General features: G+C 50.2%; 8 protein-coding genes and 1 non-coding gene across 9 annotated transcripts; 7 read left to right on the top strand and 2 right to left on the bottom strand.

The window, feature by feature from the left end:
* Nucleotides 1-823: 823 nt before the first annotated feature.
* Nucleotides 824-2,574, top strand: Asppvi_004856 (uncharacterized protein; the record flags this gene model as incomplete). The annotated part of the gene is made up of 3 exons (XM_043300796.1): nt 824-1,078; nt 1,128-1,877; nt 1,924-2,574. 3 exons carry the CDS (start codon nt 824-826, stop codon nt 2,572-2,574), a joined length of 1,656 nt encoding a protein of 551 aa, XP_043156731.1.
* Nucleotides 2,575-3,000: 426 nt separating this feature from the next.
* On the top strand, nt 3,001-6,360 carry Asppvi_004855 (putative nitrate reductase; the record flags this gene model as incomplete). The annotated part of the gene is made up of 6 exons (XM_043300795.1): nt 3,001-3,240; nt 3,307-4,683; nt 4,749-4,912; nt 4,969-5,357; nt 5,409-5,532; nt 5,589-6,360. The coding sequence occupies 6 exons, from the start codon at nt 3,001-3,003 to the stop codon at nt 6,358-6,360; spliced, it is 3,066 nt and encodes a 1,021-aa protein (XP_043156730.1).
* A 633-nt stretch (nt 6,361-6,993) lies between these two features.
* Asppvi_004854 (uncharacterized protein) lies at nt 6,994-7,206 on the bottom strand (the record flags this gene model as incomplete). The annotated part of the gene is made up of 1 exon (XM_043300794.1): nt 6,994-7,206. One exon carries the CDS (start codon nt 7,204-7,206, stop codon nt 6,994-6,996), a length of 213 nt encoding a protein of 70 aa, XP_043156729.1.
* Nucleotides 7,207-7,952: 746 nt separating this feature from the next.
* On the top strand, nt 7,953-9,086 carry Asppvi_004853 (putative sexual development protein (LsdA); the record flags this gene model as incomplete). Its single annotated transcript, XM_043300793.1, has 2 exons — nt 7,953-8,324; nt 8,379-9,086. The coding sequence occupies 2 exons, from the start codon at nt 7,953-7,955 to the stop codon at nt 9,084-9,086; spliced, it is 1,080 nt and encodes a 359-aa protein (XP_043156728.1).
* Nucleotides 9,087-10,478: 1,392 nt separating this feature from the next.
* Asppvi_004852 (polysaccharide lyase family 1 protein) lies at nt 10,479-11,783 on the bottom strand (the record flags this gene model as incomplete). Its single annotated transcript, XM_043300792.1, has 4 exons — nt 10,479-10,817; nt 10,865-11,098; nt 11,153-11,519; nt 11,581-11,783. The coding sequence occupies 4 exons, from the start codon at nt 11,781-11,783 to the stop codon at nt 10,479-10,481; spliced, it is 1,143 nt and encodes a 380-aa protein (XP_043156727.1).
* Nucleotides 11,784-14,588: 2,805 nt separating this feature from the next.
* sdh2 (succinate dehydrogenase iron-sulfur protein subunit SDH2) lies at nt 14,589-15,603 on the top strand (the record flags this gene model as incomplete). Its single annotated transcript, XM_043300791.1, has 3 exons — nt 14,589-15,012; nt 15,075-15,226; nt 15,280-15,603. The coding sequence occupies 3 exons, from the start codon at nt 14,589-14,591 to the stop codon at nt 15,601-15,603; spliced, it is 900 nt and encodes a 299-aa protein (XP_043156726.1).
* A 420-nt stretch (nt 15,604-16,023) lies between these two features.
* On the top strand, nt 16,024-16,095 carry Asppvi_004850. Its single transcript has one exon. It is a non-coding gene; the product is annotated as a tRNA-Ala (tRNA).
* Nucleotides 16,096-16,745: 650 nt separating this feature from the next.
* Nucleotides 16,746-17,939, top strand: Asppvi_004849 (gelsolin family protein; the record flags this gene model as incomplete). The annotated part of the gene is made up of 1 exon (XM_043300790.1): nt 16,746-17,939. The coding sequence occupies one exon, from the start codon at nt 16,746-16,748 to the stop codon at nt 17,937-17,939; it is 1,194 nt and encodes a 397-aa protein (XP_043156725.1).
* Nucleotides 17,940-20,756: 2,817 nt separating this feature from the next.
* Asppvi_004848 (sulfotransferase family protein) lies at nt 20,757-21,551 on the top strand (the record flags this gene model as incomplete). Its single annotated transcript, XM_043300789.1, has 1 exon — nt 20,757-21,551. The coding sequence occupies one exon, from the start codon at nt 20,757-20,759 to the stop codon at nt 21,549-21,551; it is 795 nt and encodes a 264-aa protein (XP_043156724.1).
* Between the last annotated feature and the right edge of the window lie 373 nt (nt 21,552-21,924).

The raw sequence follows: 21,924 nt of genomic DNA, 5'->3' as shown, positions 1-21,924 counted from the left end.
CTTATCAAGTCTCGACTTGTTCGTCCTTGACTGTAAATACTTGCGCATAGAACAACGAATGTTATGTATCTCAATTTCTGGATATAATGTCTTGTCTTGGATCGGGTAACAGAAGGAACCCATCCCATTCTCCGTTGTGCTAGCTATCTTTTTCGTCTGCTTTGCTAACTTTCTGAAAAGGTGCAAGTGAGAATGGAAAGCCAGTTTCATCATAGGGTCTGCGTTCGACAAGCTCGTTCGTCCATGCCTTGAGCAACAGAACATCGTGACTAATGATACCGTCTGAACTTGGCAGTTGCTCGGATGCTTCGAAACGATGAACATTGAGCCTCCTACATTCCGGACTGGAGCTAAACAAGATCATTAGGTCATCTCGGAACTCCTTGCACGATCCGTGCGCAATTTCGACAAATCCTGCGTGGTCGCAACTCAGCGGCATAACGCATCAGGAATGCAGGAGAGTATGCGGACGACAACTCCACTGGAGCTTCAATCAAGGGCTCAACCTGAACATCAGTTTCCGACTCCTGCCTTCTCTATTCCTGGCATAAATAATCCTGAACCCACCATGTGAGCATCTGTGCGCATCTGTGCGCGCGACTGTCCATGTTGAGGCTCTATCATCAGTGCATCCCTTGCGGAGAATTAATCATGCTTTTGCAGTAAAGCCACCATGAGGGAACCGGATCTTTTTCGATTGTGTCGTTGATAAATCTGCCTTGGGCTACCATATTTCCCTCCAGCAGTTTTCTCATCATTCTCCAGCACACTTGTCTACTTGACACTGGCGCCATCTATGTCTTGACTTGCGCAACCACACCAAATGGGTGTAGAATCCATTGAGACAAACTACACTGCGGACACCACCAGAGACCACTTCAAATCCGGCACAGCATTCCACAGCTACGATGACGATACGTTCTCCTATACTGACACGGTCGAGCTGTCCGTGACGGTGGCAACCCCAGGGAGCAGAGCATGGAGGCCACGAGTCAAGGAATGGCTCGTTCTGATCTGTGTCTCGATCTTGACCATGTTGGTTGCCTTTGATGGGACAATGGTCATCCCATTCATACCGGTAAGCGCTCCAAGACACCAAGCTGACTCCCCACTTAACGACTGGCCAGGGCTTATCGCTCACGTTTGGAGAACCCCTCAGCAGCACCCTATGGCTCAACTCATGCTATCTTCTCGCTAGCGCAACAGGACAGATCTTTTTTTCGATCCTGGCCGAGGTAATCGGGCACGGGCCACTTCTCGTCGCGGCGTCTGTCCTCTCAACAGTCGGGACAGGAGTGTGCTGTGGCTCCCTGCAATTATCCGAGCTGGTCGCGGGTCGATTAATACAAGGACTCGGCGGAGGGGGCGTGGTGTCCGTTTCGCTGCTCTGTCTGGCGGAGAATATACCCGATAAGCACCTCGTACGCTTCTCAAACTATGTCTCCCGGGTCCGCCTGGCCGGATCCATCCTCGGCCTGGTCATGGGCACCTTGTTCTACGAGTACGTCGCCTGGCGTGGGGCGTTCTACTCGAGCTTCTTCTTCTGTGCGCTCGGCATGCTCGTCATCCCCTTTGCGATTGACCTGCGAGGCCATAGAGGGATCTCATCGCGGACGCTGTTAAAGATGGACTGGCTGGGCGGCGTGCTGACTATCCTGGGGCTGTGCTCGCTGCTTATAGGGATCAGCTGGGGAGGAACAAGCTACCCCTGGAGCGACTGGCGGGTTCTGACCCCTCTTGCTATTGGAACATCCTCGATCCTCATCCTAGCCGTATACGAGACGAACTGGGCTATTCGACCGTTCTTCCACAAGAATGATTTCCGCACTCTTCCCGTCCTGATGATGTACACAGGCAACTTCCTGCACGGATTCACGGTTAGTATCCCTCGTCTGCCAACCGAGTGGTCGCTGATTGTAATAGCTCTTCTACCATTTACAAAACCTAACCATATACTTCATCTTCGTCCGATCGCTTCCCCTCCCATTAACCGCCGCCAGCCTCGCCTCGATATTAGCCCTCGCCCTCCTCACCCTAACCCTGACAGAAAAGCTCGCCGTCCTAGACAACCGCCGGCACTGTTTCTGGCTGGTCCGTGTCGGATGGATGCTTCTCATCCTCTGCACGGGATGTCTCGTAACGCTGGACTCGACCACCCCAACCGCAGGATGGATCCTCATCCTCGTTGCTACAGGCGCAGGGCACGGATGTCTTCTCTCCGGATTCAAAAAGTGTCTTCGGCCGGCGCCCGTGCCACGGGATTATGGCGAGCAGGATGAGAGAAGCGTTAACCCTACGTCTGCGCTGCTGATGTGCTCGCTTTTTCGGACCGTGGGGATGTGTCTCGCTGTTACTGTCAGCGGGACACTGTTTTTGGCTCGTGTCGCGGTGGATCTACAGGGTCAGTCCTTTGAAAGCGCCCAGGGACAGACGACGGGGTCGGCTTGGGCCCGCATCCCGGAAGATCGGTTCAGGAGCACCTGTACAGCCAGCCTGGAATTTCTGTGGTTGGTTCTGACTGGGGTCGCGAGTCTCGGGGGTGTGTCTTCGGTGTTTACTAGGGCTGTGGGATGAATGTAATTGATCAAGCATTTCCCAATGACATCAGCGGAATTAGCTTCCTCTTGTGTAGACCATCTGCTTCTGTGCCTTGATTCCCGCAGCTTTAGTTCATCCCGCCGCGGAGGTAGCAATGCATGGAGGCAATGCATGGACCAGGTCTTAAACGCCATCCCTCCAGGTTATCCCGCATTACAGGAACACTAAAATGATTTCGTAGTGTCATGGAATCCCATCCACCAGTCCATTGGAACCGTAGTATCCGACTTCAGAACTCTATTGCCCAGCGTGATGTCATCCGCCTCTCATTGGGAATTACCCAAACAACACATCTCCGCGGGAGCCAAGATCATTAAATACACCGTAACTGGTAGACAGACAACCTCTATTCCCAGCTTTCCAAGAAATATAAGTAATTGATGACGGAGTAATCAAGCAATCATGCCCAAACCCACCGGCGCAACCGATCTCGAAATTCTCAATGAGCCAGACTGGACGCAATCGCACAGTCACCGCGTCGGCGTGCGCAACCGTGATGATCGCTTCCCCGGGCTGACGCACGAGGGCGACGACTGGCGGTATGAGCTCGAGAAGGAGGCCGAGAGGCGGGCTGAGGAGCTGCGGGCCAAGGCCAAGAGGGGGGAGCTGCTTACCGTGCGGGACTTTTTGCAACAGCAGGAGGTGAGCATATCCATATCCTGTTTCCAATGTCAATACCTGGGAACGGAGGGAGGCTTATCTTCGTAGGACTTTCATTTGAGGAGGCCGGATGTGCATCCGAAGCATTGGCGGTATGTGCTGCATACGACGGAGGAGTTCATCAAGGAGGAGCAGCCGTGGTTGATTAATGAGAAGAAGAAGGAGAAGGAAGAGCAGGAGAAGGAGAAGGAGAAGAAAGAGCAGCAAGAGAAAGGAGGGGAGCAGCAGCAACAGCAGGAGGGTGGGACTGACGGTTCGAAGACGAAGCCTGCCGAGTCAGGTCAGGAAGGACAAGATCAGGGCGACAAGGAAGACTCGCGACCAAAGTATACCCCGGAGCAACAGGCACTCCTGGCGTATCTGAAGCAGGAGGCAGAGTATATGCGGTCGTTGAAATCGAACGACGGAAAGGGCTGTTCGCCTGCGGGGAGTTCCTTTGTGCCAGGAGAGATCGACGAAGCCGATCAATTCACCCCGGACAACTGGGTTCCTCGGACGGACCACCTGATTCGATTAACTGGAAAGCATCCGCTGAATGGAGAGCCACAGCTGGTCGAGCTCGTTGACGCAGGTCTCATTACGCCCAATTACCTACACTATGTGCGCAGTCACGGCCCAGTGCCTCACCTCCTCTGGGAGAACCACAAGCTGGAGATCTCAGCCGGCAAGTCGTTGACCTTGTTAATGGACGATTTGAAGGATAAGTTCGAGAGCATCAACATTCCCGCCGTGATGGCGTGCGATGGGAACCGAAGAAAGGAGCTCAATCTGATCAAGCGCAGCAAAGGGTTCAACTGGGGCCCGGCCGCCGTAGGTTGCGCCTACTGGAAAGGCGTGCTCGTGCGGGATGTCCTGCTCAAGGCGGATATCTTACAGCTGATGGACGATTACAAGGATGTGCCTCTTTGGGTCAACTTTGGAGGTGCCGAGATCCTCAGCGAAGGAAAGTACGAGACTTCCATCCCTCTGGACTACTGCATGGATCCTTGCAATGATGTGATCCTTGCCTATGAGATGAATGACTCGCCCCTACCTCCGGACCATGGCTACCCGCTGCGCTTGGTGATTCCCGGGTACGTGGGGGGACGTTGTGTGAAGTGGCTGGAGAAGATCTGGGTGACCGACCGTGAGAACGATACCTATTACCATATATTCGATAACCGGGTCGTCCCCTCCTTTGTGACCGACCGGTTTGACGAAATAGGCCAGACCGTGTATCGTCTCCCGAGCACGGCATGCAACGAACAGATGCTGAACTCGGTCATCGCGAGGCCAGCGCAGGGAGAGAGGATAGATCACGCGGAAATAAGAAAGGGCAGAAAGTATCGAATCATGGGCTATGCGTATAATGGAGGTGGGAACGAGGTACAGAGAGTTGAAGTCAGTCTCGATGGTGGGGCCAACTGGCTGTATTGCGTTCGCAAGGTATGTCGGTAGCCATGGTTGCGATGGATAGTGCATGCCTTCTGACGCCTGTTGATATGAAACAGTTTCCCGAGGCACCACTGCGACATGGCAAGAAATTCTGGACTTGGTTGCACTGGCATGTGGACATCGACATAACGCAGCTACTTCGCGCTGAGCAGATCACCGTCCGTTGCTGGGACGTGAACAAGAACACCCAGCCGGAAAATCCGACGTGGAATCTCGAAGGGTAAGTGTCGAGCCATGAAAGTAAATTTGAGGCAGAGCCTTGCTGAACACAAGCAGCATGATGAACAACTGCCACTACGTAGTCAAATCAGAAACTGCGGTGGACCCGACGAACAACAAGCCGTATCTGCTCTTCCGTCACCCCGTTGAAGCTGGCACGGGCGAGAATGGGTGGATGAAACCCTCAATCGATATCCAGAAGGAAGATATCCGACGATCAGCAGCCGTTCCCGAAAAACAGTTTACCCGTGAGGAGATTGAAAAACACACAACGGATGATGACTGCTGGATCATCATCAACGGCAAAGTATACGATGCCACCAGTGTCCTGAGCTGGCATCCCGGAGGAAAAGCGCCCATTATGTCACACGCAGGCCGAGTTCATATCGACACATCGGAGGAATTCGAAAGTATCCACGATGATTATGCTGTTCAGAAACTAGAGGGTACAAGATCCTTCTCCGTCGTCCATCATAACGTGCTAACGTAGTGGACAGAGTGCCTCCTGGGATCCGTCACCCAGAAAACGCGAGAGTTTATCAAGCAGGAAGCCGAGCAAAAAGCCAAGGAGAAAGCGAAATCAGCCAAAGAGGAAAATGAGGTCGTTCTCAAGCGTCACAAGTACGTTTTTTATCCTTTGAAGCATTGATAATCAAAAGCTCACCTTGACGTCGCAGATGGACCGCAGTCAAATTCCTCCGCAAACGACCATTATCGGAGGACACAAAGTGCTACACCTTTGAGCTCCCATCCAAAGACAAAAAGCTCGGTCTGGAAACAGGCCAGCATCTTCAGATCGGCTTCCACTTCAAGGACCGGCTTGTCGTTCGTCCATATACCCCTACCCGGCCCATCCTGGAGTCCGACGAAGACGGCACATTCGACCTTGTAGTCAAAACGTACTTTCCTAGTTCTGCAGAACCAGGAGGCACAATGAGTAATGTCCTCGACTGTCTAGCGGAAGGTGAGGAGGTCGAAGTAAAAGGGCCCACAGGCGAGATCCGATACCGTGGGAATGGTGAATTCCGCGTCGATGAAAAGACGTATCATTTCGATCAAATCACTTTGATTCTGGGAGGATCGGGTATCACACCGGGGTATCAGCTCATTGCACGAATTCTGAGGACAGAACAGGGGAATGGACCCAAGATCAGGGCCATTGATGCCAACAAGTCCGAGGATGATATTTTGATGCGCGGGGAACTCGACAAGTACGCAAAAGAACATCCGGACCAGTTCCAGATTACGTACGTGCTTTCTCACCCAGGGGACGACTGGAAGGGAGAGAAGGGACATGTGAACGAGGAGATTCTCCACAAGTACGCCTTTGAGCCGGGGGAGAAGAGCGCTGCGCTTCTGTGTGGTCCGCCTACCATGATCCAGAAAGCGGTCTTGCCGGTTCTGAAAAAGTGGGGATATGACGAGGACAAGAATTTGTTTGGTTTTTAGTATTGCCTTTTTGGATCTGCATCTTGATTTCCGCGGGCGAGGACTTTCCTTTGGAACACTCATGGGTTGTTGCGCTGCGGTAGTTGCTTTGGAGTTTGGATTCCTCGAAGCGGCAAACCTCAGAGCAAGTTTGCTCGAACAATTCTTGGATGTATCAGGAAGAGATAAATGTCAGGTAGACATAAATCCAGAAAAATCACCGTACAAGTAAGGTGTAAATAAAGGCAGTCTGCACTAGATTCCATCAAGACCTCGCCAATTTCCAAGTGCTCGGCGGGGATCCCTGTCGTCATGCCAGATAGAAATGTATGTAACACAATAGAGTGAGTCATATGAGTTCAGTTTTACTTTTTTGTTTTACAAGTGCAATACAGATTCGAAAATGCTGTATCAACCGATTGATTGATTGATTGACTGACTGTGGTTGTTTGACTGACCCAGCGTAGTATACAGAAGGTCGAAACACATGACCATAAGCACAAGCATTATGCATTATATTCATTCACAATGACACAAACATTGCGTAAAAATAATAGCAAGGGCAGCTCAAAGCTGCGGGTATCGAGCAAGTGGATAAACAGAGCAGAACAAGAGCAAGGCGACGGAAGAGACAGAAGTGAGAAGGCAAGCTTCTCAGTTGCGCGTCAAGAGCGGGTAGGGAGTTGGCACCCGTTTCAAGCCATAGTCGGAGTGCTCGTCCGCCTTTGAGGCTGTTACTTTCAATTTGAAAGAACTGACTCGGTCCTTGAGCGAGGACTCTTTAGAGTCATTTGCTGGCTTTGGTTTGCGTAGCTCGTTGACGAGCTTGAGGTAGTGCTTGAGAGGGTTGAAGCTTTCCTTGGCCATGATCGAGTGAAGATAAAGAAGTTGTTGGAGCTTGAGATGAAGAATTTGCTGTCCGGCAGAGCGTTCTTGGAGGAAGGACGAGGGATGGAAGAGAGAGAAAGGAAGAAGAACACAGGAGAGAGGTTTATACTCCTTCGGCTGGCTAAGAATAGATACCGTTCCAGAGAAATCTGAAGAAGGAAAATGACAACAGAGTGATGCCATGAGCCAAAGAAGTTGACTCGGATGACCCATGAACAGTGCGCTTTGGCTTGAGGCTGAACATATATTAGGATTCGAACAGGTCAGGTACACGGAGGGCAGTGTTGGTCGTTGGAACGATGCTGAGTTATATCGGGGGAGGCATCTGGTTGAACAATTTGCGCATTCGGCTAGAGAATAAGGTATTTGTGCTATACTCGAGTACACAGAATGGGCTGAGCAAGGACGCAGCACTTCCGCAATCGTAGTTTCCATCTAAAGCTGTCGCATGTATGATGCAGGAAGTGTAATGGCAGCTGGGGCTGTCGTTCCTATCTATGGCAGAAATCTATTTCCAGGAAGGAACATCTACGCTCGATACACCTGGCTACTCCTTTTTGTTTATATGGAGGCGATTTCCCTTTGCAAATCTTCGAAATTCTTCATCTTCTGCATCGTCTCCCAGCTTACACTCCATCTCTTATATCCATTCCACTCATTACGCCTTTCAGTCTCATATTCACTTATTGTCGACCCTTCTGAGTTGCATCATCACCATCGTCATCATGCAGTTCCTCCTTATTGTTTTTCTCCTCTTCATAGCGGATCCCACTCTCGCTGCTCCACACCGGCCAGGACACAATGAATCTTCGCTGCCCGATAACCTGCCCTTTCCTTCTCCTGGTCAGCTTCGAGAAATCGAGCTGAGAGCACACGGAACGCTGCCAAACACGCCTCCTCCCAATAACATCAGCCGGCAGGGTATTGTCAACTTACAATGGATCGCTTTCAACGAGAACTTCGAGGTGGCATTCTTCAACAGCCTTCTTCACAATGTCACCAACAATGTGACGGGCTATGAGATCCCCGATGACGAGGGCGAAGAAGATGAAGAAGACCGGGATATGGTCATCCGAAGTCTCACTGCAATTCTTGCGGTAAGCCTGCTCCGTAGACACCTCGATCCGCGCTTGACTAACAATTGACTTTAGCAAGAAGAGTTGCATGAATTGAGTGCCAATACCGCCCTTCAACACTTCAATGTTTCGCCCATCCTTCCTTGCAGGTATCACTTCCCTGTCTCCGACTTTAACTCTGCGATCGTCCTGGCCGCCAACTTCACCGACCTTGTCCTTGGAACTCTGCAAGACGTGGTGGAGCGATTTGCCGTCGGGGGTGACTTCAACTTTACCCGAATCATCTCGTCGGTGATTGGCAACGAAGGCGAACAAGAGGGCTGGTTCCGCATACTGCAGGACAAGATTCCCAGCGAGCTTCCCTTCCTCACCACCAGTGATCTCAACTTCGCTTTCTCCGCCATACTCAATGCTTTTGTCGTCCCGGGTAGCTGCCCGAATATCCATGAGATTCCACTGCAAAAGTTCCATCCCTTGGCCATCCTGACACCACCTGAAAACCGGACGCAGATCATCCAAGTCGCCTTCAGGCCTGCCAGGCGCATGGCCCAGCGCTTGTGGATGACCTATATCAATCAACAAAATGTACCGATAGTGGAATCAATGAACATCATCTCCACCGAAAATCGGACGGTTGTCGCAGAGGTCCTTTTCCCGTACGACCAGTTCCTGATGAACGGACTGACCATTGCTGCTGTAACCAACAGCAGTGGTCCGTTCCGCAATGCAAACGACGTGGCTCGGGCGACAGTGGCTGGACCTGGCTTGATCATTGTCAATTGAGTTCTTGTCATGAATCATGCTTGTATATTTATCCATTATCATCGTTTAAGGCTTCTGCCTTACTACTCTTCCTATGCTACTGTCACTCTTGTTTGTTTGGGACTTCGGAATTAGCTTTATCTCTATGGCAAATCACGAGTGATTGCCTGATAGGTAGTTAGGTATAAAACTTAAAAGGTATTTACCCAATTAGCTCTCTCTGCTGACTCCTCGGCCTTCCCTCTCACTTTGTGTTGTACCATCCAACGAACATCACCTCCATCAAAATGGAACAGCTGTCATAATCGACTGGCATCTCAACCTCTATCAGACTGCACGCTGTACCGGACCGAGTGATCGTCAGACTTCTTGGGTGCTAGACCAGCTGCATGGATGGATCTGCAGTGGCGGCGCGGCCGCCTCCAGGAAGTTCTTCGTGGGCCGGGGTCCCAAACTGTTCGATGCTCTTGTCTGGCGATGCCAACTGTACGCCCCGGGATATCATTGATGGCATCTTGCTTCTGCTAGTATTGGCGTAGGCTACAACATAAGGAGAACCATAGAAGCTTAAGACCGATTATTCAGCAATGACGAAGATTATTCAACAGTTGCTACTCCAGTGTTGTTTCCTTATGATGAGAGTCGATGTCACATCTTCGTGCCTCATCAATTCATCATCCTGCCCAGGACAACACAAAATGAGCATCCGCAAAGTCGCTCCCCAGACAAAGCCATCGATGAAACCATCAGAGATGACATTCTAAATCATTCAGGGGATACTACATACGAAGCTCTCTTTATCGTTGCTGCTCCTGTCGACTACGACTACCATGTTACCTGTGAAAACTTCGCCACTGTGTGCAAAGACCCGGCCTATATCACCCGGTGCATCATACAGGCTAAGTTTGAGGGCAGGGGCCCAAATATACCCAAGCACTGGTTTCCGGATCCGCAACCATTCAAAGCTGTCCGGGTTCCGCAAGACCAAACCGCACAATCTGCGTCGTGAAGCTCTGCGGTGCTTATGAATCTATCTGCCTCCTTCTCAGTCAGACTATACAACGCGGCGGCAGACGTTCTTTTCATGTACGACCAGTTCCTGATGAACGGATTAACCATTGCTTCTATGACCTATAGCAATTGTTCCCCAATATGACTACAGTGGCTAGACCTGGCGTCACTGCTCTTAATCAAGGTCATAGTTACTACTCTTCCTATGCTGCTGTCATGCTTGTTTTGTTTGGGACTCCAGAACACTGAATTAGCTTTAGGGCTGCGGCGAATCACCAGTGATTGCCTGACATATACTTAGGTACAAGAAAATTAAATGGAGTTACCAGATAGCTCTCCCTTCTGCCTCCTCTCTCCCGCTCACTATGTGTTGTACGATTCAACGAAGAATGTGCAAACCGCTTACAGCTTACCCTGGCCGGCGTTGGCGTTGACGCTGGAGACAACGGTGGTGTAGGCGGCAGCGGAGGCAATGTTCTTGCCCTTGAAATTCGAGAGGAAGTCCGTATCGGCCTGATTGAAGGTGCCGGAGCTTCCGAAGCCGTTGACCTGGCAAGTATGGCCCAGGTAGGAAGAGCAGACCTTGTTGGTGGAGGCGTCGGGGGAGGTGAAGAGCTTGCCGGAGATGGGGGACTCGGCGACGACCGCGACGTTCTGGAAGACGTTTCCTTCGGCGACGACGTAGGCACCGGAGCCGATCTCGAACGCGTGGCCAGCGTTGTCGTACCAGTAGTTGTTGACCTGTCTCATTAGTTGCGGTGTTGAGGGATGAGGAAAGGGAAACGTACCGCGTGCAGCAGAGTGTTGCCCTGGACCTTGGGGGAACGGCCACTGGTGTGGTAGATGTAGTTGCCCTTCATGGTGACCATGTCGCTGGAGCCATCGAGGTAGATGCCCCAGTAGTGGTAGCCGTTGCAGGTGGCCGAGTAGTCCGAGACACCGTCGATGTAGGAGTTGGAGATGGTGATGCGGTTGTCGGCCTGGGTGCCGAGGACGATGTGCTGGCGACCGATGCGGGCAGTCTATCATCATCAATATCAGCATTCGTCTCATGTGAGCACGTTCGAGAGACTCACCGTGACGTGGTCGATCCAGACGAGGTCAGCATTGTTGATGGTGATGGCGTCTCCACCCCAGACGTACTTGGGGTTGATGTCGGTGATGGCGACGTTCTGGATGATGATGTTCTTTACGCCGCTGACGATACGCAGTCCCTTACCCTTGATGACGCCGGCGCTGCCCTGGCCGATCAGGGATTTGTTCGAGTTGACGGTGATGCCGAGCACGCCGGCGTTGTCATAGCTGACGCTGGCCTTGGGGGCGTTGGGCTCGTAGTTGTCGCACCACGAGTTCTGGTTGATGGCCAGCTGGCACTTGGAGCTGGTGCCCCAGGGGGCGCAGCCCGTCGCGGTCGTGGTTCCTTCAGTTCCACGGAAGTCGAAGCTGTGGCCACATGTTAGTGTTCGCGTTCGTCTTCATCCTTGAGGGTAATGGGGGAAGGTACGTCTTGGTGAGGACGATAACGCGGGGCTGGCTGTCACCGAGGTATGAGACCAGCTCAGCGGTTGTTTTGGGGTAGACAGGGGAGGCGCTTCCACCTCCTGTCACGCCCTTTGCGAAGCCCTCGGCGGCTCCGGAGACGCCAACGGCCGCGGCGGTGCTGGCCAGCGCAGCCGTGACGGCGGCGAAGAGAGAGGTATATCTCATGGTGAGAGAAAGAGTGACAAGAGAAAGAATGAATGAATGAAGTGAAAAGTAAAGAATGAATGAATGAGTTGGTTCAAGCAAGCGTTCTTCACGGAGGAAGCCTTATATATATACACTTCATTTCGGGATCCGGACATGGTCCAGATGGAGACATTCAAAGTTGCAAACCCCTATTATCAGATCCAGTTCATCTATGCGAGTCAGTAATGCAGCGCCATGCCCAAAAAGAGACCTGTTAGATGAAATGTTACCAGACTAAGCCAGCCTAAGCCAGCCCTAAAAACCCACCAGTAAAACACCAGTTCCCAGTTTACTGGCGCTAAGAACGTCTAATCCACAATAATAATAATATCTTTGAGTACGGAGAGGTCAATGTATGAAGATTCAAACGTCGGCCAGAATTCCTTCTTGAGTACGTCGGTAATAACTGCTTGTCCGCCGTTGACTGGCACATAGTGGATAGTGGATGGTTCACCAATGAGGGGCAAAGGGGGACGAGTCTAGTTTAAAGTGTTTCATAGTGCTACTTAGGACATAGTAATATCTTAAACTCTTTGCACTGGGCCACTGGGGAACTTGCTAACATCTTGGCAGCCGGATGTGTTGCGCTTCTTGAGAAATTCTCCGTCTTGGCGGGTGCGAGTCGATGTATCCACAGACTGAAGACTCGAGACTCAAGATGTTGCATATATCCGAATACGAACCTCTAGCAGTGCGGCTTTTTCACTTGAATCTTTTGACTGACATGGACCAAGGTTCTCAAGAGTCAAGTCTCCTTGTGGTGTGGTCAATGTAGAAATCAGAGGTGAGAGACACGATCCACAGTGGATCATCGAGTGATTCTTCAACCACATGGTCAGTATCCATTATCATGACTAGTGTCTTTGTCAGGGGATACTCCTGGACTTCATTACGTCGAGATAACCTCCTAGGGAATAAGAGATCACTCTTGCATCATAGAAAGTGACTCCATTCCCCATACTGCGGATCCACATAGGGCAGCATCAGAAGTACCGAGCTTAGCCTTGCCTTTAACGTGGTCTACTCTGCGCAAATAATACCCACAGAGCAGTAAGCAGTTGTCTTAATTGTAGGAAATTGCCCGAAGGCTGTCAGGCTCTAGCGCCTGCTTGGCATATGGTCAGTTTGGAAGCTTATTAATTTGCTATACGGAGTACCAAGAAGGTAGTAATTACCGCCTAGACTCCCTTTCCCTAATTCCTCGTCGACAACAGGCTGGATATGCTTGTAGAATAGCCGTCGTCTTGGCGATATGTCAGGCCCCCGTCTTATATTACTGCTTTAATCGACCGGGACTTGGAAGGTCAAGAGAAATATATCGTATGACCTAAGGCGTTGGTACTCTACTTGAAGACACTATAGTATAGAAGGACAATTTCCGTATCCCACATGGTTGCATCCTTCACCGCAACCTCTTTCGAAGTGACGAAGAAGTCTGTCTGGTCCATCTGATAATAAGATCCGGTGTCTGGAAGCCGCCCCTCATGGTGTTGCCTTACTAAAACCCGAGGTATTGCCGCGACCTCGAAAGCTCAATGGCCACGGGTATACTGGGAGGACCTCGAGGTCCGCTTCTATAAAGGTAAGCGCCATTGTAAAAACGCAAAGCCCTTGTCGGCAGATAGCCCTGAAGTGATGAATCTTCTTGTCCATGGTGATTATGTGGGAGGTTTGGAACATGCCCGACTTGTCTCCATGACACTTCCCGATTGGAGATGAAGAACACTTGCAAAGAGCGCTTTTACCAAAGGGCTCAATCAGATTAAACTGTCAGTGGTGGCTTATAACCAATTGTCTCAATGTCTTGTTGCAGCAAAATATGAGAAAGATCGGCAATTGACCATTGGAACAGCTGCGAGCCCGGTAGGAGGCAGATAAAAAGCAGATGATCAGTCCGGACGATGATGAAAAAGGCAGCAGATGAGCATGAATCTTGGCCTTCAACATATTTGCTCTGATTTCAATTCGCGATGCGAATATATGCGCACATCAGTTCATGGTCAGGATCATGTCAATCTTATTCTGTCAAGCTGAATAGGATGTCTGATTCGAAGCGATCTACACTCGGTCCCGGTCGGTCGGTGCCATGGCAGCAGTTTGATTACTGAAACAGATCTCCAGACAGCTGTCATATCAGATCGGTGGTTCGAGAGCAGACTGAAGCAGATGTGATTGGCAAAGCGATTGCTGATCTTTGGATGGATGAATGAACCAAAGAGGAATAGTATTTGTGCCTTGCTGCCTCAGGCTCCTTCATATGACGTTCGGCCGTCGGGACGGCAGTTCCGTTCCTCCTTGGGCCTGGGCTAGCACTCAATCATGTCTATCGACTTCATGAATCAGATGGCTGTATATCGTAGACAATAGGAGGAGATTTTCCTCTCCATTGAAGCAGAACAACTACCGAAAGAACGACGGAGTGCCTGCAGGGAATTATATTTCTTGCATAGCAGCGAGTTCGCCGTGTATCCCCGACGCTTGCAATTAGCGAATGTGTGATTGGCCCGTAATCGCTGAGTCAGCAAATTGCCGACCGCCAGACCCGAGGTTACCTTAGCTCCCAGAATCGACAAAACATCTCCAGCGGCGTCTGAACTGTCTTCCGGACTCCTTGAACCTGATCTCGTCGTCGCCGCGGGCAGGCTGCTGCTATATCTGACCACCTCTACATCTCCTCTCTGCCTCTCTGCCACTTAGCACTGCTCGATCGACCCCTTTCGGCTCGTCCACCCTTGACTTCAGCGCCTCGAGTGATTGAAACAATCTTCCTCTCGTCCGCCCACCATGGCTGCTCTTCGTTCGACCTCGCGCCTCGTCGCATCTACAAGGCCTCTGTTCCGTCCTGCCATCTTTGCTCGCTCGTATGCCACTGTTGATCCCGCTACTGGAGTCGGCCGCTCTGGCAATGCCGAGGCCAAGGTTACCCCCGAGACCAGGACTTCCGACGTTCAAGATCCCAACCCGTCCCAGTCTCCGAGAATCAAGAAGTTCCACGTCTACCGCTGGAATCCTGACCAGCCCACCGAGAAGCCCAAGATGCAGACTTACAGCCTAGATCTGAACAAGACCGGTCCCATGATGCTAGATGCGCTCATCAGAATCAAGAACGAGATCGACCCCACCTTGACCTTCCGGAGAAGTTGCAGAGAGGGCATCTGCGGTAGCTGCGCCATGAACATCGACGGTATCAACACTCTGGCTTGCTTGTGTATGTTCGGCCCATCTGGAATGGATTAAGGACATTGAGCATGGTTGCTAACATGCCGTTAGGCCGCATTCCCACCGACACCAAGCAGGAGTCGCGTGTCTACCCGTTGCCTCACACCTACGTCGTCAAGGACTTGGTCCCCGATCTGACCTACTTCTACAAGCAATACAAGTCCATCAAGCCTTACCTGCAGCGTGACACCAAGACCGAGGATGTGAGTAATTCTCAGTTAATTGTGACCACGTAGCCCAGCTAATTCAAAAATAGGGTCTCGAGCACCGCCAAAGCCCCGAGGATCGCAAGAAGCTCGACGGTCTTTACGAATGCATTCTGTGCGCCTGCTGCTCGACCTCTTGCCCTTCGTACTGGTGGAACAGCGAGGAGTACCTGGGTCCCGCCATCCTGCTCCAGTCTTACCGTTGGCTGGCCGATTCTCGTGATGAGAAGACCGCCGAGCGCAAGCACGCTCTCGACAACAGCATGAGCGTCTACCGTTGCCACACTATCCTCAACTGCTCGCGGACTTGCCCCAAGGGCCTGAACCCCGCTCGGGCTATTGCTGAGATCAAGAAGATGCTCGCTGCTCATTAGTTGATGTATTCACAATAAAAGAACGGTGCTTCGTTGTTCTGGCTTGCTCATTTTCCTCTGTGTGCCTATATTTCCTTTCACCTCTTGCCCCATGTTGTTGCATTAGCTTTATCCCCTCGATTCCGAGGTTATTCATGTCGGATGTTTTCATAGGTGTAAATTGAGTATTTTGATTCATGCAATATAGTTGCGATATTCATCGTTAAATCGCTTCCTTTTGGCGCAGATTAGAGGAAAATTATGATCCATAATCGTCAGTAATTCAATCTATCCGCATTGAATGAAACCTTTGGATTATGTCTCCATATCATATGTGAATCCGCCAAATAACAGCAATAGCCTGGAGCATGATCGGAAAGAGTTCGGCATTTGTTTGGATTTTCTTTATAGAGGCAAAATTTTGGTGGCGATATCATCACTGGGCTGTTAGCACAGTGGTAGTGCGCCCGCTTCGCATGCGGGAGGTCGTGGGTTCGATTCCCACATAGTCCATTTTTGCTTCTCACAACTTCATCTGTGTTCTTTTTCTTTCTCTTGTGTTGTAATTGTTTTGGATGCCATCACTCTCACCAAGTTTGCAGTGCGAAACCTGGTAGATAGTGCCTTGCCTGTTTTGGGTTGAAGGTTTCGCCAGACAATCCGCAACTTATATACTAACCTGGGGTAATGCTGCCCTACGCTCTAAATATGTACACTGAGTACTGGCAGAAGCTCTTCGCCTTTAACATTTTAAGTACTGCATCATGACTGTCCCTACTGATAGCAAGATGGGCATAGTCACATAAATACGCGTCAATCGGCGTCAATCGTTCATTTCTTCTCTGACACATACATAGCAACAGCAGTCTCTTATTAGGACTTTTGTTGATTGACTTTGACACTTGTGCTCATACTCCTATAGAGTACTCTGCGGATAATTCAGGATGCTTTCTGGACTTATAAAATTGTATGATTTACTTATAATTAAGTTGAGATCTTACCAAGGACAGTAAGTTGGAACATGATACTATTTATAAAAGGAGATCCACTATCACTGTAGATCCTCCTCTGCCTCAACTCATCCCCTAGGCATTGACCCCACCATCAATCCACATTGTTTCCTTTCCTCTGCTCAACTTCCGACTTCATCCCTATTAACAAAAATGCCTCCTCACGAAGGATTGGTTCATCTCAAAGAGTACGACATCAAAGACAGCAATGTAGAATTGATCGGTTCGGACATCGACCACCGCGTCAAATACAACTCAGCCGCGTCCGAGCCAGCCTGGAACAACGGGCAGGTGGGACAAGAATGCGGGCTCTTCATCTGGCGCATTGAAAACTTCGAGGTCGTCACCTGGCCCAAGGAACGAACAGGCGACTTCTACGACGGCGACAGCTATATTGTTCTGCACTCCTACAAGGTTGAGAACAAGCTGTGCCATGATATCTTCTTCTGGCTGGGAAGCAAGACCACCCAGGATGAGGCGGGCACGGCCGCGTACAAGACCGTCGAGCTCGATGAGTTCCTGCACGGTACTGCAACGCAGCATCGCGAAGTCCAGGCCCACCCGTCAGCGGAGTTCATGGCGCTCTTCCGTCGGCTCAGCATTCTGTCCGGTGGCGTGCGGTCCGGCTTCACTCACGTTGAGACAGAGCAGAAGTCATCGAAAAAGCACGTCACGCTCCTGCGCATCTTCAAGCACCCTGGTGCTGTGCGAGCTGATTCAGTCATTGTGTACGAGGTGGAGCCGACCTGGCAGAGTCTCGACGACAATGACGTCTTTGTCTTGGATCAGGGTGAGAAAATCTGGGTCTGGCAGGGCAAGAACTGTAGCCCGATGGAAAAGGCAAAAGCCGCGCAGGTGGTCAACGATATGACTCTTGCTAAACATATCGACGTCGAGGTTCTTTCCCAGCTGGAGTCACGGTCCAAGATCATCGTGGACCTCCTTGGCGGCAAGGATATCCAGCAGTCGTCCTTCCAGGCACCGCGGCCTGGCACTTTCCCTACAAGCGGGCATCGGGGTATCGACGTGTCCCAGTCCCACAAGCTATTCCGACTCAGTGACGCCACAGGGTCGCTTTCATTTGATCTCATCAAGGATGGTCAGCAGATATCCCCTTCCGACTTGGACGGAAACGACGTTTTTCTCTGCGACACCGGTAGCAGACTGTGGGTTTGGCAAGGCTCGCGGGCGAGTAGACGGGAGAAGGCGCTGTGGCTCAAGGTTGCCCAATCCTATATCCGGCGAATTCAAGAGGATAGGACCAACTCGGCTGCCCATCTGATTCCGATCTCAAATGTGGTGCAAGGTCATGAGAGTCCGGCATTTTGGAAGGCTATCAGAGTTTGAGATTGGCCGCGGGCTAGTACCCATCTCTTCGATTGGCGAGACATGCTTGCTTCGGCCTCACGCTGTGTATCTAATGCAAATGGTAAAGATGTCACATTATACGGATGAACATGGAATGGCTTAAATATTCAATTTCATTTCCACAGAATATGCTTTGTAAAAACTGCGTTGCTATTGGCATACAGGGCTATATCAAATTGCAGAACGTCCACCTGGTACCTTGCGCTTGCCGGAATCATCTCGAACCGAGTGAAAGGTAAGTTTGGCCATATCGTGCTGAAAGTGTCCCTTCACATTCCCTGCTAATGTAACAGAATTTAGTAAATTTAACCGCTTGTTTTCCAGGGTTATCCAGGGATTCATTGCAAGTCACACGGAATCAAAAGGCATCCGGGTTATCTCAGTCCTCATACACCCCCGTACCGCGGCGGCAGTCGCCTCCAAGGAAATTGGTCCACGTCCCCTCGAAGATGTCTTCTCGGCGGGGGCGGCTGTTCTCTCGGGGGGATTGGCTGTTTTTGTACAGCCGGAACTTTCGGTGCGGGAGGTATATCCAGTTCAGGTCTTCCGGTTGCTTTTCAGGCAAGTGGTAATCAAGTGGTAACTTATACAGTATTGTATCACGAGCAAGGCGTATGTGTCAGCTGACCTACAAAGAGCATAGACCTTCCGTGTGATGAAAGAGTGGGGTTGATAAGACACCTGTACAGTTGCCCATCAGATCCAACTGTATTGCAGGTCGTCTAACAATCTATCATCTTGACAAATGAACCAGACTCCCATCTTGCTTTGATTATCATGGCCATCACTCAGCCCCCCTGGCAATCACTACCATGGATAGCAGCGATTGTGGCGCTTCGTCTGTCCACAACATCTGGCTTGAGTGTTTGCCCAACGTGTAGACCTAAGGAACTACGGAATGGTCCTGGTATTTTCTGGCTATTGAGTGTATCGGACAAGGCTAAGAGATGACATGCTAGGTATTGGAATTGATCTCACTATGGTATATGGGTAAGCTTATTTGCTTGCATTCACAGTGTTTTAGGGTGCTAAAATGTTGCTCCAGCCAGTACTGCTGTAATCCACTTCAAGAATGGCACCACTTGGGATCTTATTAAAATAGATGGCACATAGGAATATCTGTCAGCCATGAGGACGATTGTAGATAATGCATAAAACAGAATGTTTGAAATAGCACGAACTCATTAATGTAGGAATCACCTCCTTACTATTGCTGGAGATTTGCTGATAGTAATGTTAAGGAAGAAAATCTGGGTTCCTAATACTACAGAGCCTCAGAGAGTTAATTAGTGATCGCCCTGGGAATAGAACCACTTTATTACAGGCAAACTACACTAGCTTATAAACCTACCTTTAGTACTAATTGCAGAGTTACCTGATGACTGTGTCTATACTATAGCTGCGATGCTGTCTATAATAAAGTTGGCTGCCCTAGATACCCTCGTCCCTCTGTTGCAATATAACTATGTGCTTCTAATATAGCCTGATTTTGAGGCTGATATCAGACATATCTATAAAGGTCGCTTTGAACTTACATGTCGCCTAGCAGGTCTAGAAGATTTAGGCTGGAGCAACATAGCTTCATACTATGCTTTGAGAAATAGAGGGACACATGGGTCAGATCATCCTGCCATGCTTATAACCAGCTATAACACTGCTAGTCTTGGGATCACCCTTAACACTCTCCTTGATGAAGATGAAGACTTCCCATGGCCTTTGCGCCTTGTTGAGGGTAGTGACTATGCAGCGGAACATGCATTACTCCAAAGAGACCCTGTAAAATACTAGCATAAAGTTCGGGATCTACTGCAAATAGTAATTAGGAATGAGACTATTGATTACCTTCTTCTTCTAGGCTCCCATGCACGTGATCCTGGGTTGTTCCAGGCTGTCAAGATGTCTTGGAGGGTCAACCAGACGCCAATCTATCTATTATAAACCGCTATAATCCAGCTATTCACCGTGCGAATCAGGATAAGGACGAGCCGCTGTTCACTCTAGTAAGGAAAGCAAGCAGGGCTACTAGACATGGCATGGAGACTGGTTTCCATGTATGCATTGAGCTACCTTCTTGTGTGTCGGATGAGGAAGAGGGGGCCCATTCTGAGTTGTAAGCATCAGGATCAGAATGAGTCATCATGTTGCCAGTACTAGTCCTGAATCTTTCTATTTATGAGCAATTAGTTAGCTTCTATGGTGATCAGTATACTGTTGAACAGTATTTTTGCGGGAACTGTTCGACTTTCCATTCCAGACTCAGTCCAAAAGGCCGCTACTTTTCGTTCACTGAGCCAGCCAGATCATGAGCAGAGAGAGAAGGTGCATGCCCTGATCACTCACAGAGCAGCCCCAGAGCCCTCTACATAGTCCCTAATCACTCACTGATTATTGCCTGAACACATGCAGATAACAGATTATTAACCCTGGCCACCCTTAACTGGCTGCAGTACGGCCACTCGATACCTTCGGAGTGCTTGGCTCGTCTGTTGCAATATATATGAACTCCATGTTTACTGATAGGAGGCTGAGTGGAATTCCAAATTTTTAAGCGTCATAATCCAAAATCCTGCGCTAACCAGCCCAAAGACGGTCTATATATAGCTACCGCCTAAAATGATAATCTCAGCTTTTGGGTTCCATTTTAGTTAGTGCTGACGCTGACAGCAAAAGGAGAGAGAAGCGTTACCTCTGGGATTCCCCTTTGTCATTATAACTTCGCATCCTCAGTCTTTCTGCAAGTGCACTCTCAGGAGTAAAATTATCTTTGTTTTGTCTCCCCAAAACCATTCACACATAATGCGTTTCTTTGAAAATAATCTCGTCGTTGACCAGACGGACCGAACCTCTATACAAGTGCTTGGTGCCGGTCTCCCTCGTTGTGCAACGAGCTCTCTGCAAGCCGCCCTGGAACACATCGGTCTGACTCCCTGCATGCACTTCGCGCACATTGCGCCGAACGCCGAACGCGGGGACATCGTCCTAGCTGCACTCCGGGAGAAGGACTCTACACGGCGTCACAAGCTACTTTATAAATTGTTTAATGGTTTCCAAGGAACCACCGATTTCCCTGCGTCCATGTTCATGGATGATCTTATGGACATGTATCCGGACGCTAAGATCGTGCTGAACAAGCGGCCTGGTGGCGGCCGCCAGTGGGTGCAGTCGATCCAGCTGCTTACCTTCGGAGCCTCACCGGTGTACCACGCTCTGTGCTTCTTATGGAAGACCGACCGCAATGTGGCTGCCATGTGGCGCGAGATTATGGAGCTCTGTCAGAGCAAACTGAGTCTAACTGCGGACGAGCTTTTGACGGTAAAGCATTATGATGCTCATAATGCTTGGGTTCACGCCGAGGCCGCTAAGCGCGGGCGGGAGGTCTTTGAATTCGAACCTAAAGATGGATGGGAGCCTCTGTGCGTATTTCTCGGCAAGCCGGTACCAAGGGATGAGCCTTTTCCTCACCGCAACGATGCTTCCGAAGTTCGAATGGTCGTGAAGATTCTGTATGCTCGGGGTGCAATCTCCTGGCTTGCGCTAGGTGCGGTGGTATTCGGCACAGTAAGATGGCTTGTGAACTGGCAGCTGTTCTAGCCCATCAGCTCAAAGATTGCAATGCTCAATAAGCCATAAGGGTCAGGTTTTGATTGCATTGGGAAACGGGAGATCCTCAATGTATGATGATAGGACTACGCCAAGCTCAATTGAAACATGAAGAGCTCAGGCGTTAATCGGGTTAGTTATAACAGCGTAGTTGACCAATGAGACTTTCATTATAATAACTTAAGTTAGCAGGGCCGTTTTTGCTTAGGACTTATTGTCAGACCAGCTCACCATCGGGTGCATAGTACTCACTGAGCACTCGCATGCGGCCCTCATAAAAGTGGCAGCACCCAGATCAGGCAATTAGATATGTCTTGCAGCAAAACAGTTCACTTGTATACTATAAGTTATTCCATAGCGCATC

Source organism: Aspergillus pseudoviridinutans, assembly GCF_018340605.1.
Source record: "Aspergillus pseudoviridinutans IFM 55266 DNA, scaffold_3, whole genome shotgun sequence".
Classification (NCBI taxonomy): Eukaryota; Fungi; Ascomycota; class Eurotiomycetes; order Eurotiales; family Aspergillaceae; genus Aspergillus; species Aspergillus pseudoviridinutans.
Note: the sequence above shows the minus strand (reverse complement) of the source record. Positions and strands in the feature narration are given on the sequence as shown.